Source organism: Xiphophorus couchianus, chromosome 19, assembly GCF_001444195.1.
Source record: "Xiphophorus couchianus chromosome 19, X_couchianus-1.0, whole genome shotgun sequence".
Classification (NCBI taxonomy): domain Eukaryota; kingdom Metazoa; phylum Chordata; class Actinopteri; order Cyprinodontiformes; family Poeciliidae; genus Xiphophorus; species Xiphophorus couchianus.
The window spans coordinates 7478989-7497847 of NC_040246.1; the positions used below are offsets into that span (position 1 = coordinate 7478989).

Below are 18859 nucleotides of genomic sequence, written 5' to 3' on the forward strand. Positions count from 1 at the left end.
ACACCTTGTGCCACACTGTCAAAACACATCTGCACTGATGGCCACACCATTCTGTAGTAGCCATCAGGAGTAAACTGTCCACGTTTTCTAGGCATTTGTTTCTTCCCCTGTTTGGTAAAATCAGACGCAACTTAAAAATCATCCAAACATGAATCTCTCCTCAACAATCATCTTGAGAACAATGAGAAAACAGCACATATTGTTTATTGTAGATTTCATGTTGGACTGACTGAAACATATATTACTCTATGTATGATACATTTCAATGGATTGTTTCTTTAAAAAAAAAAAAAAAAAACAAGCCTGAGCAGAAACTTTATTAGCCTTTTACCTCCAGAACTGCCTTCCTTCACAAATTCAAGAAGGTGTCAGAAACATTGTTCAGAGATTTCAGTCCTGACTGACATCATGGCAACACTGTTGCTCCAGTTGTATTGGCTGAACATTCATAATTAAAATCTCCTGTTTCACAGCATCTCAACACTGGGTTGTGATCTGGCTACTGAGGAAGCATCCATCAACCAACCTGCCCGTTCTCTTCTCATATCAATATTTCTATGTGTGCAACTGCTGCCGACTGGTCACTGTGATATTTTACACTTCAATTTCTGTAAAGCAGATAGCAGATGATTGAGTCTGAAAATCCCAGTAGATCAGCAGGTTCTGAATATTAAAACCAGTATGGCATCAAAAACCAAGCCATGTTCAAATTCCACTTTCCTGTCTGTAAATGTCTTCACAACACCTACACAACTAAGTGCATCGAATTGTTGCCATTTGATTGGCTTATTTAAAATCTGTGCTGTCAAGGAATTGAGAAGGTGAATTGTTTAGTTAATCTGACAGATGTAATATTTTATTATGTTCTCTAAAGATGCAAAGCTCTGATTTGTGCTCATATTTCACCTCCTCCTTTTGAACATTGCATGGACATTTCTGAACCCAATCAGCAATCCCCACTCTGATGTGGAAGTTCTGCATGTATTCGTTTTCATGTTCTCAGATGATTCACTGCCAGATTAATCTGAGCCTTTGTTCCCGTCCGCTGCAGCAGAGTCCAGACTCTGCAGCCGCTTCTGTAGCAATGCTTTCACCAGGCTGCCGTCCCAGTAATGCAAAACTGGCATCAAGGTGAGGAGGAGACTTGGATGAGGTAAAAACTACCAACATCAACTGCTGCTCATTTATTTTAGATGAGAAAGTCAATCCGGTGTAGGATAGCGTGTGGGTCTCTGTTTGAGAGGGGTTGATGCCAGCTGGTTTACAATGAGGAGGAAGACAAACCTCATGAATAGGACAGCAACCGAGGAATTGCAAAAAAAAAATTTTAAAAGGCCCGAAGAGGAAAAAAAGCGAGAAAGAAAGCGACAAGTTGCAGACGAAAGACAGCGTGAGGTTACGTAGCTTCCATTAGTCGTCCATTGTCTTCCAAGAACCGCAGCAGCAGCAGCTGGATCAGATTTCTCTCGGCTCAAACAAAGAACTTCGGATATTTGAATCCCGAGCCATTGTAGAAGCTAAATTTCCCTAGGTAAATGTTTGACAGAGAAAATTGATATTGAGCACAATATTATTCTTTACCGATCAGAAGGCATCTCCAAATGTTGGTATCTGAGATCTGCAGTGCAACTAAAGATGACAGGACTGTTTCTACAAGCAGCACCACAAAACGCGAAGCTAAAACGTGGGTTTTCTCTTTTTGAAGACAATTAAATCTTTACACAAGCTGGATGCACAGTCAGACTGAAGACAGCTTAAGCATGTGTAAAGATTAACATTTTCCTGATTGATAGCGGGTAAAACACCAGGATAACAGAATAAATTGTTTAGACCCCTGCTGTCACATCTCCCTTAAATCTGCTTAAAAATAGTGTTTGATTGTCAGACTGGCAGCTTCAGAAGTGAGTTTCCTTTTTTGAGTTGGAAAGCTGCCTGACTGGAGGAAACAACCTTGATTTTTCTGAATAAATCAACCTTTAGTGCCTGCTTTATTATCTTAATTTAATTCAAGATAGTTTGTAAAATAAGGGGTCCTTTTAGACAGCTAAAATTGGCCAAATGTAGCACAGAGGGAAGCTGTTTTAATGTAAAATCTCCCCATTGCAAACATTGGTAGGGAAGGACAATTTTATTTCATATCATATATGTTGGTTATTTAAAGTGCCATCTGGAATATAAAGGATATAAAAGCCATTAAGGCTTAAAGCAATGTCCTAAATGATGTCGGCGTGCTTGTTTATTCAAGTTCCAATGTGCAACATCAGTAAATGGAAATTTCCTTTGTGGATATGAAAACCAGAAATAGCAATAACAGCTAACAGAAAAACGATATGCATATCTAACATTATACCTCCCAGTTGCTTTGCGGTCCAAGAAGAAATTCACTCGCAACTCCAAATAGATTGTTATGAAAGCCAACTACATGCAGACTTACTTAAATAGCTTCAGCCATGTTTGCATGTCTATATGACTCTCAAAATGTGAGTTGATATAAAAGCTGGAGATGTTGCCGAGCAAAAGTAATCATATTCCAGATTTTGTCTCCAACTTCATTGTGATTTATCAGTATTTCATGTGATAAATCACATAAAATAGAGCATAAAGCTTTTTTTATAAGTGATTTTTAAAAAAAAAAAAAAAAGAGTGAATTGAATTTGTATTCAGTTCACTCTTGAGTCAGTATGTTTTTGAACTACCTTGTAGTGCAAGTATCCAATCTCTACTACCTTTGTGACAAACTGCAAAAGGGACTTCTTATGGATTTCTCTTGCTATTTTCCATAAAGGCTCGATTTGCAAAGTACAAAAAAAAACATTAAACCCAAATTGTTTTACTTCAGAATGACATACATTTGTGTCTGTAATGTAACAAAATGTGAGAAAGCTCAAGAGGTATGAATACCTTTGCATGTTATCCTGTTTCCCACTGACTGAGCTGGATATTTGGCTTTGACTGGAGCATTCCCAATGAGCCGCAAATACACCAGAACTACGATCAGACCTGCAGGCAAAACATCTACCATGAGAACCCATCAGAAACATAGAGAGAGCTAAAAAGGAGACTATGTTTTATGCAAGTAAAAATAAAATGTTAACAAGTATAGGTATTAAGTAATTCAGGAATTTTTAGACATTCGTAACTCTAAGGAACAACATCTTTCCTATGAGAAGCGGGAGATCAATGGTTACACACAGATGAACAAAATGACAACGTTTCATATTAACATGCTGCACATGCCGTGAGCCATAATTTTATAGGAATTATCGACAGTCTGATGCTTTCTAAACAGCAGAGAGACAAGTGGTGTTGACAACCCCTGCTGAGTAAAAAGGCCTGATTTCTAAATACCTTGATGGCCCATTTTTGGAAACCAATTTCCACAGTGGAGACAATAGATGACCAAAAGTTTCAACCAACCAATCTGAGACAAACCTGTTTACACATTCACCCAAAATCCACAAATAAATACAACACTGAGACGATTAAAACAACAGAAGAGAGAGAGGGATATTAAAATGAGAAGAAATAAATTAGATAGGACAAATTTGACTAAAAGGAAATTAAATGAACCAGGAGAACAAGGCATAGTTTCACCACACAGAGCAAAACTGGTATTTAAAAGCTGAGGGTTGATAAAATAATAATAATTTACAAAGATTACAAATTAGAAAGACTTGAGTGGTCACTGTAAAGCTTAGCCTATCTGAAAATGTTGATTTCGGCTTTCTAAGATGGAGTTTTAAAAAAGAAAATACCGTGGAATTTGAGTTTATACAATTTGAATTTAGTTTCTAGTTTATTTCTTAGTTCTCACTTATATTTAGGTAGTCTTCCAGTTTCTTGACTTTCATTAAATGTCATTCACAAACTAATCTCTTCAGCTTACTCCAGCTCCATACTTTCATCCACAGTAGCATCGTGTCAGTAGTAGTCATCTATTTGTTTTTCATTCCAGTAATCACCTCCTGGGAATTCAAGCTTTCCCTTCTCAGAAAGTGTTTAATTTTAACCGTGAAGCTTACTTTTCAAAGTTAACAAGTATAGGTATTAAGTAATTCAGGAATTTTTAGACATTCGTAACTCGAAGAAACAACACCTTCCCTGTGAGAAGGGAAGGTGTTGTCACACTATTATATATCTGCCTTTAGATAAATAACATCAAGCATCGCAATGATTTGCAATTAAATCAGTAGGCCAATAGATTTTTTTTTAGATCTCTAAACATTTTGTGATTTGAGCTACAGAATTGCTACAGAATTTAGTGCTGCTTAAAATCATGCAACATTATTCAGAATCTCAGTCTCCATGAGTAAAGATTCCCTCACCTCAGCATGTCAAATGCTTAAAGTGGCTCCAAAAGAAGGGCCTTTTAGCTCCAGTTGGGAGCACACACAAACTTGGATAGCCCAACACCATGAGGCTATTATTTAGTGTAACCTGGCATTAGGAAACACTGTGACAGCCCCTAAAAGTGACCAGTTTTCTTGTAATTTAAGCTTATGATAACCCTAAGCATGTCGACTCCTTGCGACAGTGACTGACAGATTGTAGAGTTTGATCAATGCTAAGACATTCTGACATCCTACTACTCCTGTAAACTGAAACAAAAGGGGAAATTGGTGACTTTTATTCTTTTAGCAAACATTAATGTTGCAATCCAGCTGCGAAGTATCAGTGCCGATGACAAAGTTCAATCTAATCATGAGTATAGGCTAGTCTTCCTCAGCACTACTGTAGTCTATCATTTCTGGCTTTATCCCAACAGGTTGCTCCGTGTTTGGGGCCGTGCTTCTCTGAGATTCCTGTCCTCCCACTTTTTTTTTTTTAACTCAAAAGCAACATCAGTCAAACAAATGAAAAGCATTTCATGCATGCAAACAAAATGAGCACATGAAACTCCCACTTGAGAACACACAACCTGCCTGTACATATGTGTCAACACAAATGTGCTCACACCCCCAAAATCATCTGTGCACACTCACAAGTGCACGCTCTAACTTCCCCTCTCAGAAAAATTCCCCCATAGGAATGCAGGAAATACAGGTTTTGAGCTTGTTTTTCTTTCTACAGCATGCCCTTTCCGTCGAGTGCATCCAAAGAAAATATTTAAAGTTGTTTCCAGGAAGGATTAATTTGGGTGAAAACAGATTGCTGACATTTTGTTTGTGTAGTAATGAAAATATGAATCCAGAATTTTTATCAGAAAGGTGAAAATGGTTCATGGCTGCATGTTCTGCTATCTCAGCGCTCATTTTTGTGCGGCGGCTTTCATTTGGCTTTTTTTGTACGCTCACTGGTATTTGGTATTTGACGGCTAAATGAAAAACAAAGCACAAACAGATGGAGCATGTCTGAACATGGTGTGAGCCTGTGTGTGTTTCCAGGGAGGAAATGTGCATACTCCTACAAAGACTTTTTACAGCTGAACTCAACAGAAGCTGTGTCAACATCTGAAAAAAAAAAAAAAAACTAATTCACGGTTTTCATTGAACTGTAAGGTTCAATGAAACCTTACAAGTTTCTTCTGCTTTTGCATTTTTTATTTCTTTGATATAAAGAATATATATATATAGCTTCAAAATATTATTTCAAGGAAAAGAAAAACTGTCCAAACTAACCGGGTTCTATCTGGTTTGGCAAATCATGAAAACAACAAATCACGAAATAACAATGTTGGTCACATTTATATTGGAAAGAAGTGCTCAATTTTACTAGCAAACCTGATTACTGCCTGATTTATAGAAGTAAGGATCAGTCCAGTAAAACCTGTCTGACTGGATCATGACAGTTTTGGTTTTCTTTTGTGTTTTGATAATTAACTTGTTTCATTTTGTTCAACAAGTGTTTAGATCTCTGTACTCATTGATGCTGAAATTGTGTTGCAATTTGGGTAAATTGTATCCGTTTAGCTTATTTTTTATTCTGTTTCTTCTACTTTTTGATTACTTTTTCTTAGATTATTATCAGGCCTCTCCTTTTTTTTAGTTTTAGTTAATTTTAGTTCAACTCCCTCTGTGTTAATTGCCCTCCTATTTTTAGTTTCCCTGCTTTCTTTCAGTCAGAGCTGTACTACATTTTATTCTGATTATTTAATCCAATTCCAATAACATTTTCCATTTCTGCCTCAATATTTGTGATTCTTTGCTGAATTCAAGTGCCAAGAATGATTGCTGTAAAACAGTAAATTTACACAACAGCAGAAAAAAAATGAAAAATTAACTAACGAAAAGAAAGAAAACAAAGCTAAATCTGTCCTTGGCTTACAAACATTGAGCTATTTATATATTTTTATTATCTTATAAATCACTTTGTTGTTTTTTTGTTTTCCTGATATGTCAAAAAATTCTGACCAGATTTGATACAAGTTAAACATGTACAACACATATTTGCAGTATTGTTATCTGATGTTCTTGATTAAGACCTTTTTCAGGTATGGACTGCAATATGAGAGTAGAAAAGTCTCTTTCTCGAAGGAATAATTTATTCTTCTTGGTGAACATTCCCTGGAGTTGCTGGCCTACCAAACTTTGTCCAAGAGTGCACAGACAGCTCATCCAGTAGGTCTCAAAAGAATCCAGTTCATCATTTAAAGCCCTGCTGTTAGATGCCACAATGTTCAAGATTCAACAATAATCTGAACAAAATGGACAAGAAAATGGACCAAACGTCTCACATTTGTCAAAAAACCATTTTGATGATCCCTGGGACTTTGCCAAAGAAATATAACGTGGACTGACAAGACATGGTTAAGGTGGTGTGATGGTCTTGGGCCGCTAGGCTGCTTTAGGCCCATGACAACTTTGGATAACTGAAAGAGTGATTAGGTCTGCTCTCTGGAAATCCTAAAGGAGAACAAGATGGACGATGAACAAGTAATTATTAGCAAGTGCCCGGGCACTTGTTTGTGTTTGCTTCCTTAAAAATCCTGTTTTATTGTCACAACACAAACTATGCCAGTGCAATATGCTTAAAACACATTTGTGCACATTAGAAACAAAGCGATGGCTTCCTCATGGGAGCCATTGAGACAGGGCATGATACATGACTTGAAGCATTTAGAAACTCTAAGAAAATATCCCTCTAAACAGGATCATTATGCAAAGGCAACAGTAAACTGGTTCTGATGATGAACAGACTGTCATAAGTCTATACCGGAGCCAGAGGGCAACACGCTCCATATGTGACATCCATCTTCTTTAAGTAACACTGCTCAAAGTGGTACCGCCCATGGTGGGAGCAAAACACACACACACACACACACAAGTTGACACTTGCAAACAGAGAGTATTAATATTCTGTGTCACTGCCTGACAAATGCATGCACACTCTCCACCAAAAATCTCTCTGTATTTAATACAAGCGTGTAATGCTAGGGGGCAGGGGGGGGCACAAGTCATAATCACGGGTGTGTTTAACAGCAGTGTGACTGGCAGATGCAGCTTCACTGTAAGCAAAGCCCATGTAAATGAGCAGGTTGAATTATTCAGGGCTCGTGCACGCCGTCTGCCCTCGCCCGCTCAGATCCAATCACGCTGGGATAATCACAGCGGGGAAAAAAAGTAATGTTTTCTGTCGAGGTGAAAACCAAGACTGAGCCAAGCTGGGATTTTGTACTGTAGCAGATAGTGTTTACCTCACTTGTGTAGTCATGAAAACATATTTGTGGTGTCCAAAGAAGGTTGGAAAACCTACAGGATGATCTGCTGGTTAGTGGCAGTGATATTTGTTGCCTGACTCAGGTAAAGATGAGTAAAAAGCCTTTGTATAAATGTATCTTTTATTGCAGCGGCATAATATTACACTCAAACTTCCTGATAAATTAAATAATAAACTATTTACTGGTTTTGCTGCATTTTTCTTACTTTAGCTCAAAACCAATAGAACAGGACTTTTCTACTGTAATATTTTATTATTTTGGAGCATACAGAGAGAGGGATCTTTGACATTTCCTTGCTGCATGATTTCCCTGAGTCCTGAATCATTTTTCTTGCTCTCTTGTCTTCTATTCAGAGTAAAAGCTTCTCTCCTACACATAAAGTTGAGTTGCCGTAGAAGAAGTTTGTATATTTTGCCTGATGAACCGTTTAATGCCATATATATCTGTTCACTATCCCATTGAGGAACAATTGATGACCCATTTCTAGCTTACCGACCCAGTCCACCTGTCATTAATCTCCTGGTATTTTGGGGACTTTGGTTCTCTTGAAACATCCAACAGGTTCCAGGTCGCCTGAAACTTTATGGCTTCTGTGGAAACAAAAACTCTGGCATGGGAGGTATTTGGATGGGCTATGGAGAAAGACTTTAGCTTGGCCTGTAAGGGATTTTGGACAAACTATTCTCTGGATCCAATCCAGTCATCATCAGTGACAAAGGTCACTGAAGATAAATGTGCCACGCACCAAGGGTGGACAAGAGAGTACACTACTCAGACTCTGTGGGAACGCTTACAGTATGGTGCTGGAAGTGAGGTTTAAACTGATTCAAGTGGAGCAGTGTGGCATTCACTGACTGGTGAACAGTGAATCAGATTTTAACTGCTTTGACAAGTTTTGTTTTTTTTACTGAATAAATATGAAAACATTTTATTAAAAAATTTTTGTTTTTTCAGATTTTTTTTCTTCAACGTGATGTGTTACGTCAATAAAAACTACAATTATTTGAAACATTTTTATGAGGAGTAGCCATAACTTGAACATAAAACCGTCTTATATCATAACATGTCTATTCATAGAACAGACAGGATTTTGTTGAGACAAACCACAGTTTTAAACAGAGTGCTTAATATAATTTATGTGTCTCAATGTTGACTGAAAAGTATTTCTGTTTCACATGCACACGTGGATATCAATCATAATGTAATCTTGAGGGAAAGGTTAGTGTCTTTGCAGAGTATTTCAGTTTAAACAGGATGACCTTGTTGCAGCCAATGTGTCTTAAGTTCTGTACGAATTACGTTATTAGATATCATAAAGTTTCCAGGTCTAAATAAAACGACAGCTTTTCAAATAAACACTTAGAGCTGCATGTTCTTTTTCTCAGGGTTTTCAAGACATCTGTTGAATACCTAATCAGTATGTTGAATGTGGATGTAATCTTTCAAGGACAGTTTAATAATGCAGATGTTTTAGTATTATTGCTCCACAAAGATAATAATTAGGGAAGTTTCCTGCCTGTTGGTTATTGCCAACTGGAAGTAGCTCCAGCTTTGCCAGGTAACAGCAAGTATAGGTATATTAGGCACGAATTTGGGTGTGAAATAACAACTTTTCCAAATTTAACTTTGCACCACAACATGACAATTAAAGTAAGATGTAGCAGTTGAAAAAGCTTCCATTTATGAATCAGTTTTTATGCAGTCTGTCAACATTTGATTGCAGATATAAAACAGAAACTCGCCTGCTCTATGCATGAGCTGCTTGAGTTACAAGTGCACATTTTTTACATGATTGTTACACCTCCTAGTGATTGAACAGTGACCAAATAAACCAACTAATCAAAAGGAGAGGCAGCTTAGAGCCGCTAGGAATTATAAGTTTTGTTAGGGCTTTAACTGCATTGCCTCGCAAACATATCTGCACCCTTTGAACTTTTTTCCTTACAAGCAAAACCATAATTTATTTGGACTTATAGCAGACCAACACAAAGTAGTCAATTTTTTTTATGTATAAAAACCTGAACATACATTTTTTTATATTGAACTGTGTATTTATTTTTGACCCCTTAATGAGATTGAATGTTAGCAATTCCCTTCAAAAGTCATTTAGAAAAAAGGATCCACCGTTGGCCATCCACCTGAGCTTTCATGCAGGTCAGCAACAGCTAAGGAACATCACAAAGGTAAGCAAGAGGTCTCTGGGAACTCTGGGGGAGCAGCAGACATCCACAGCTCAGGTGGAAGAAGGAGCTGACAGGACAACCATTCGTTATGCAAGCCATAAAGCCGGCCTTCACGAAGAGCCGTTGTGCCATGTGAAGCCAGAGATATATACAGGTTCCACTACAGCGTCATGGGGGTGAGAATGTGTTGGTTTATACATTGAAAAGGGGAAGAAGAAAAGAAAGAATAAAGAGATTAAACACACGCCTAAAGTGGATAATCTCTCCTTACTGTGCTTCTTTAAAACAAGCGTCGTTGTCGTTTTTCTTCTTCAGCACATAATCTGAACTGTTGTTTTTGCTGTCTGTTGTCTTTTGTACCACCCTCTTACTTCTGTCTGAGACTATAATTGTCCAGCACACACGTCATAAACATCCAGGATGCACGTAGACATACCCAAGCCTCTAACAGACCCTAATCGGTGAAACTCACGATTTGGAATCAACATACAAGTTGTCTAATAAGTGTGTATTAGACCTTAGAAATTCCCATAACCCGTCTGAAGCCATGTTGAGGACAACCGATAAAAAGGACACAACAGACACGTGGAAGAATGTGTTCTGGTACGAGGAGCCAAAAAATCTATTTTGAGCCTGTGTGTGGGAACACTAGAGACGCATAATCATTGTGAAACTTGGTTGTGGCAGCATCATGTTGTAAGGATGCTTCTCTTTGGCAGGGACAGGCAGGATGGTTGGAGTTGCTGGTACTGTGGGCGGAGCTAAATACAGGAAAATAAAGGAAGCAACCTTGTCAAAGACTGCAAAACACTTAAAAGTGGAGAAGGGGTTTTCCTTCCTGCAGCACAACAACCCTAAAGATAACAGTAGCACATCATAGCATATTGATGAACAGAATGAGCTCAACTTTAATCTCAAGTCTTGAGGATGGGTGTTCACAGATACTGCCCATGCAATCCCACAGAGGTTGCAGTATTTTTCAAAGAATGTGCTCAAGATGGGCAAATCTGGAGACAAACCTCAAAAGAGTTGTTGTAATGGCATTCACTGACATATTTTCTGATTAATTTGAGGTACAATGAAATGTATTTAAATAGTGGTTTTCACTTATGAAAACCACAAAGTTATTTGCATAGTGATATTTGCATAGTGATATTTGCATAGTGATACCTAACCAGTTGGGGACGCTGATGTAATTCGTTTACAATGTTATTGCAGAGCCAGTGAAAGTGTTGCAGCGATATTGATGGATCCATAAAGAGGAAACACCTGGCCCAGCTAAAATCATCCACTGAGCATAAATTTAACTGCGACGGCCAACTGGGAAACCACAGAAACTAAAACATCACAGAAAACAGACTGACTGACAGTCTGAATGAACACACAAACAAAATTAAACCTTAAACACACCCTAACCAGTTTCTAATCTAATCCACCACGAGAAAAGCCCACCTGCTGCCTTCACAGCCCCAAACATGCTGACTGGGTTGATCTCACTCTGATTTGAGTTTCATCTCAAGATCTGAGGTCTGGCTCCTCAGCAAAAATACACGCACCAGGTTTTTTTATTTATTTTTTATTTTATCAGAGTACAGATCTGTTCCGCCGTTTGTGAAACTCTTGATAACGCCCAGCTTAGACTTAACTCGCCTTAACTACGGCACGTCTACAGCCTTCTTCGCCAATCGGCATCCTGCGGGACTCGCATTAACATGCCAGACTAATTGATCCGTCAAACTGAACAGCAGCAGCAGCAGCAGCAGGTCTGCTCGTTGACCAGCAGCGGGAGCAGCGCGCAGAGGAGCAGCCGCAGCTGTTGGTCTCATGGTTGTCAGGCGGCTCAACTTTCAGGTAGACGAGCCCGCCTGGAGTTTGTTGTTTAGTTGACGTTAGAAAAAGAAAGTAAAAGTTTGGAAAATGCGGTACTTTTTTTATTCTCTTAAGTTTCTTTTTGAATACACAGCAAGGTTGCGTTCTTCTTAAGATTATTTTCTACTGAATGCTATAAAGAAGCTTATTTTTAGTAACTCAATTCACTCACTGAAGCACATTAAACAGATTAATTGCACATAGTCTGATGTTTTTTAGGATTTTGTTTATTACAATTATTTTTCATCAAAAAATTACATTTATGATTATGAAAACGCATATAAACCGATTAGACCAGTAAAACAAACAAACAAAAATTAACACTGAAATCTGGACTTAATGGTTATTTTCAAACGTTATGTTCAATCTGACAACCTGCTGCAACAGAACCCATATTCTATTCTATTCAATAAGACTCTAGTTGTCCTCTTCCTACAAACAAATATTGATAAAAATGTTAGAAACAGAGTCATTTCCAGAAAAGCTTTTGTAAAAGGTCACTGAATCGCCATAACACAATAGCTGTATTTAGGTACAGATTCAGTTTCCCTTTGTGATTAATAAGATATTTTTTTATTTAATTTGCAGTAAATTAAATGCTTTTCAATAAAATGCAATGTTACAGAAAAGAAATTGTAATTCAGTAATTCACTAAACCCATCGTGTTTATTTTCATGAAAAAAAAAACCAAATTCAGTATCTCAGAAAAATAGTATTAATGTTGGTTAACATTAACTAATATTAATGTTAACCAACATTAACATTGGTTAATATTCCATTAACCAATGCAAGATTGGTTAATGGAATATTAACCAATCTTCCATGAGGTTAATCTTAATGGAAGATTAACCTAATGGTTAATGGTTAACCATGGTTAATGGTCTTAATGGTTAACTTGGTTAACATGGTTAACCAATGTTAATCATTAACATTGGTTAATGGGGTAAACATTAACCAATGTTCCATTAACCAACGAGTATTAATGACTAATGATGGCACCTCACAAAATATAATGTTTGCTATTGGTTTCACGACAGTTTAATTATGTTTTTTTTAATGTTTTCACAATGCAAATCCCTTTGAACTGCAATGTTGCTAAAATGTGCTGTTCAAATAAACTTGATTGAGTCATTCATTCATTCACTGAAAAGATATTTTTAAACTGTAAATGCACTTAGTACTTGTTCAACGCTCCTTTCACACGAATTAGTGCATCAGTGCATCGTTGCATGATCAGCCCGTAGAACTGTTAATGTGTTAACAAGGCCCAGGTGGCTTTGCTATCCATCCATTATCTAAATGTTTATCCATTCAGGGTCAGCAAGAGGTCTGGGACCTATCTTCAGCAACCATCGTGTGAGAGGCAGAGTTCGCCCTGGACAATCCATTTCAGGGTAACACAGTGACAGATGGAAAAAGCAACCATGCATGCACACACCCACATAAGGATAATTAGATAGACCAGTTAACCTACCGGATGTGTTTTTGGACTGTGGGAGGAAACTGGAGTACCTGGAGAGAACCCACTCAGAAACTGAGGGAACATGTAAAATCCATGCTCTGGGATTCAAACCCAGGACCTTCTTCCTGCAAGACAACAATGCCAGTCAAGCACAGTAATGCCATGGCTTTTAAACCTGACTGGTGAGCAACAGTCTAGTCCTTTTTCTCCTAGTCCAGGTAGGAGACTTCTGTAGCTGTCCCTTGATCGGAAGGAAAGTAACCGTTGCATCCTGTGCCCTGGACACGTCTGTGTGGAGTGCCTCTTAAAACTCTGACTCCTGCTGCTGTTAAAGGCTTGTAAATCTCCCCTCTCTGGAGCAGTGTCTCTGGATTAATTCCCTGAGCAACATTTTATTGAACAGGCACGGAAAGTTAACACTACCTTCCATTTAAGCAGCATAAAATGAGGTTAAAAATTTAGAGTCGAAAAGAGGACTGCACAAGGAGGAGGTATATTAATTTGTATATGTGGCTGATTGAGGATAATCAAGGCTCCCATTCAGTGTTTTTATCCCAGAAAAGAAAAAATCACAACACTGGTCTGCTATATGTGACTTCTTAGAGCTACCTACCACTCTCCATTAGATTTCACTATACAGTTAGTAGTTTTCATATTAACATTTCTTCTATGTGGGTTATGGATCTCTGCAGTTTCAAGGACGTTTTGGCTTGGTTCTGTGATGATCTCCTTGCCCAATTAGTCATTTCAAGTAGACAGTCAAGTCAAAATTTCAATTGCCATATGAAGGTTTAATTACATACATCATTTGGGGTCCTAGTGAGTTCTGATTGCACTGGATTTAATTGAAGGGCATCACAGTAAAACGGTATAAATGCAAACAAACTTGACAATTGCATGTCGTTTTCTTTCCAGTTCATAATTTTGAACTACTTTGTTTTGGTAAATAAAATTAAAAATCCTGTTAAAATACTTCAACGTCCGTGTCTGCAACTTGAAAATGTCATTTTATTGGCTCGAAGTGTCTGACGCAGCCGTGCGCCGTCAACCAACAAATTAAAGCGACTCTCCCTTTCGGCGTGTTTTCGGAGAGAGAGGTTGAAAAGGTGGGTTTCGCGCTGCATCCTGGGTACACATAGCTCCGCTGTGATGCAGTGAGCTCGTTGTGTTGACTGGTTACCAGCGGAAAGTGCGCGGCGGGGAAGGGGTCTGCCGCCGAGGGGTGGGCTTTCAGCGACTTTTTACAATGCGTCTTTCACCGAGCTGAACGCTTCTCACAGAACCATGAACCAACTTCGCCGGTCGCCTCGGAACGGACTGAGCCACATTTGAGCCCCGACGACGAGCGCTTGTTGGCGGAGGGAGCGAGCATGAAGCAGCCGAGCGCTCCGCTCTCTGTTGTCGGCTTGGCCGGGGAATGGTAGCGCGCTGCAGGGACCGCCGCACCGGGAAGGATCATGGTCGAGAGGAGCAGCAAATTCTTGTTGATCGTCATCGGATCCGTGTGTTGTATGCTGATCCTCTATCAGTACGTGGCCCCCGGGGTGATCAGTTTCGGCTCCCCGCACGGTTACTTCACGGAGGACGACGAGGGGGACATCTTCCCCACTCCGGACCCCCACTACGTTAAGAAATACTACTTCCCCGTCAGGGACCTGGAGAGGACCATCGATTTCCAGATCAAGGGGGAGGACGTGATTGTGTTTTTGCACATCCAGAAGACGGGGGGGACTACCTTCGGTCGGCACCTGGTCCAGAATGTCCGCCTGGAGGTTCCCTGCGAGTGCAGACCGGGCCAGAAGAAGTGTACCTGCTACCGGCCGAACCGCAAGGAGACCTGGCTCTTCTCGCGGTTCTCCACCGGCTGGAGCTGCGGCTTGCACGCCGACTGGACCGAGCTCACCAACTGTGTGCCGGGGGTCCTCAACAAGAAGGAGAACAAGCAGATGAACCAGAGGTAAAAACCGGGACGTGTTTGCTTTGTTACCTAGATCCTGTAAAAAAAAGAAAAGAAAAAAAAAAGAAAGAAAAGCCCGGTAGTCCGGAGAGCTCAGATCAGTCTGATATTGTTGGAACCTGCTCCGCAGAAACTTTTTAACCAGACTGTTTAATTTTTATATAATTAGTTTAAAAATTCCTTGCCTATAAAGTTATAAGCTAATTTGGCTAGTGTTTATTTTCATACTAACAAGGAAGGAGGGAGGCACCGTAATTAAGATTAATAGACTAATTAGAGATTAAATAGAATACATGCCACCTATTGAAACGTAACAAATTATTAACACATCACATCCATTTTTAACATTTATATCTATTTAGTAACTTTTATTGCATCAGAAGCAGTTTTCGGTTCTACTATTTCATATCAACCCCTGGGAAGTGTTTTTCCTGTCAGCAATATCTAGAGCTGAACTGATCAGGCATCTTCTTGCCAGTTCCGTTCCTTGTTTTTTGTTTCGTTTTAATTTTCAGGTGGCTTGTAAACGCATAGCAGAGAAACTAAGGGTTTCTCTCATAGAGGTTGTAGTTTAAAGTGTCCATAAAATTGTATTTCCCTAGTCACTATGCACCAATCACAAATACATAAATCAGCCGATTTTCCCTTGTTCGGCCCAGGTAAAATACTGCAGGATCAGTTTCTCCTCCAGATAGTTAAAAACATTTTTGGCAAATAAATCAACAACATCTACTTTGATCAACTTTGTTTAGCTTAATAAAAGGTCAGCCAAGAGTTGTTATGCTTTAAGACATAAATTAGGATTATATTGTAATTTCTTTCTTTTTTTCCTGGTTTTATTCTAATCTATCAGGTAACAAAGAGAACCAGAATTCAGAACCAACCAGAAAAGACTGATTGGAGTATTTATAATTCAAAGTCTACTAATGAAAACATAATAAATTATTACATTATCTGTTTAAATGTTAAACGTTCTGTTTTTGTTGTCATAAACATAAACCATTTTCTTTAGCCTCTCAATTGAACTACTAATTGTAAAGAGTCTGAACTTTTTACATTTCCTTAATGTATCGTTTTGACCAGAGATGTACCGATTAGGCCTTTCCTGGCCAATAACGATTTATAGGCCTACTGATTGATTAGATCTTCCCTAGTTGTGACACCGAGTAAACAGAACCTTATTTAACAGCGTCATCGCACTATAACTTAACGGATCGACACAATCAAAGCGACTCTTAATTAATTAACAGATACCTTCTTATTACCGGAAGGCAGAAGGTTCTGGATAAAAGAAGAATGACCAGAATTGCTGGCCTCCTCTTGAAATAATGGGACGATGACGGAAACATTGAGACGGAGATTGATTGACGTTACCAGGCGTTCTGCCACAGATGCTACGGAAGCGTTGACATTTGCTGATGGATGCCAGACAGAGGTTGCCCTCCCACCGAATTACACTCCAAGCTTTGGCTGATTTCATCGTAGGGTTGGTGTTGCGCTCGGTGATAATCCCTTGTTTTGACTGCCAGATACCCAGACATCGATGCAGAGTCTTTTCAGGGTGTAACCCACTTTCCTCCCCACGCCTCCCCATTGTTGTAGCCCACATGCTGCATCCCTCACACAGACATATTGACGGCTGTATCAACTTCCATTTCACTGCACCCTTGCGGCCGACGGGTGCGCTTGTTGAATGCCTTTGTGTTACCCAAGCTTGGTCAATATTTCTTTTTTTTTTCTTCTACTTTTACTGACTAATAGGACAAAGAAGGGTACAGAAGTAAGACTCAAATTTGTTAGGGGTGATTGCTTCCCATGATGGCTCAAACTGGGGATCAGTGCTGCTGCCTGGGCTGGGCAGGATACTCTAGAACTGGGTGGTGGGGGAGGAAGAGGAGGACGACCCTGCGGGGGTTTGGCTCCGCTCTAATCCGAGTGATTATTACTGCTGGGACTTACACACACACATGCACACATTAACCCTGGTATTTTCTGCTCTGGCGTCAGCCCTGACTCCTGTGGTCCCCCCCCTGCACCCTCTCGACCCTGGTCAGAGGTGATAACGTGCTCGGTCATTGTGCATCTCGAGCCGAGAGGTCGGAGCGCACGCGGGATAAACGGGCTTTCGCCACTTTGCGAGCAACGTTTCGAACTCGCTCTCTTGTGCACCCAGAGCAGAACAAGGAGAAGAAAGGTCTGCATACAGAGACAGTCTCTGCCCTCAGGTTAAATCAGCTATCCGATCTGTCCTGACAGCAGAAACAACGAACTATAAGCTTAATAACACCCCAAAGAAAAGCTGTGCCTCTCCACATTATGTGCAACACAACAATGGAAACTAGAAGCACATTTTCTCGCTGTCACATCTACGTTCGCCTCTCGTTTTTTCTTTTTTTTTTAACGCTGAGCTCATTGTTTTGGTTCCATCACAGCACTGCGTTCATGCGGGGAGCGTTTGTCTTCGGGCAAGAGGACGAGCGAAAGTGTGAAAAAGATCATCTGTGTTCCTTAAGAACGGCAGCGAGGGGCCTCCTTTGCGTGGCAGCGTCGTCGTCGGGGCAAAGCTTTCAGATCAGCTGTGCGTCTCGTCAGCGTGGAGGAAATCCACCCTCGGTGACACATGCACACTGCACATACGGAACATCTGCTCACTTTCTCAGAGGAAGTGGTTTTGGAGTCAAATCTGTACTTATGAGAAGCAGGAAAGAGAAACGCGCTCATCCAGAAATGTTCGACCATGCAGCAGCATCGGTCCATGTGCCGAGATCCATCATCTCCATCTCTCTCCCTCTCTGCAGCTGGGTTCCCCTGCAGCTGTCAAGTGGATTTTCACGCAAATGATTCAAATTGCTGCAAAAAGCAAGTGTGAATTGCACAATTTAGAGATGGATTTTGACAACCAGATGTCCAGACTGTTTTAAAAATAAGTCTACTAAGAACATGGGAACAATTCAATGGCAGCTAAAAGCATTTGGATGTTCACTAGCTCGTCTGTTTGAAGAACAGTTTATACTTTCCCATGTTTATTCATCGTTGTGCAATAAATCAAAGTCCATCTGCCGTATAAACTGACCAGCTGTGCTCTAATGATGTTTTTAACTGCATTTTTCAATGTAAAATCCAACCCTAAAATTTTTTTCTAGACAATTTTTTACCCCTTAAATATTTATTTATTTAAAATTTTTATTTTAAATAAAAGGGTAGAGTGCCTTCTCCGGGTCAGGGGGGGTGTCCTGCCCCAAGTGGAGGAGTTTAAGTATCTCGGGATCTTGTTCACGAATGGGGGAAGAAGGGAGCGGGAGATCGACAGGCGGATTGGCGCAGCGTCTGCTGTCAAGCGGGCGCTGTACCGGTCCGTCGTGGTGAAGAGAGAGCCGAGCCAAAAAGCGAAGCTCTCGATTTACCGGTCGATCTACGTTCCCACCCTCATCTATGGTCATGAGCTTTGGGTCATGACCGAAAGAACGAGATCGCGGATACAAGCGGCCGAAATGGGTTTTCTCCGTAGGGTGGCTGGGCTCTCCCTTAGAGATAGGGTGAGAAGCTCAGTCATCCGGGAGGGACTCAGAGTAGAGCCGCTGCTCCTTCACATCGAGAGGAGCCAGTTGAGGTGGCTTGGGCATCTGGTCAGGATGCCTCCTGGACGCCTCCCTGGTGAGGTGTTCCGGGCACGTCCCACCGGGAGGAGGCCCCGGGGAAGACCCAGGACACGCTGGAGGGACTATGTCTCT

General features: G+C 40.1%; 1 protein-coding gene across 1 annotated transcript in view; it reads left to right on the forward strand.

Moving 5' to 3' along the window:
• The first annotated feature begins 13930 nt into the window (after positions 1-13930).
• Positions 13931-18859, forward strand: part of hs6st1a (heparan sulfate 6-O-sulfotransferase 1a) — a 65492-nt gene continuing 60563 nt past the window's right edge. The window contains exon 1 of the mRNA XM_028000680.1: positions 13931-15128. Coding sequence (XP_027856481.1) covers positions 14629-15128 — 500 coding nt within the window. The 5' untranslated portion in view covers positions 13931-14628. The remainder of the gene's footprint in view (positions 15129-18859) is intronic.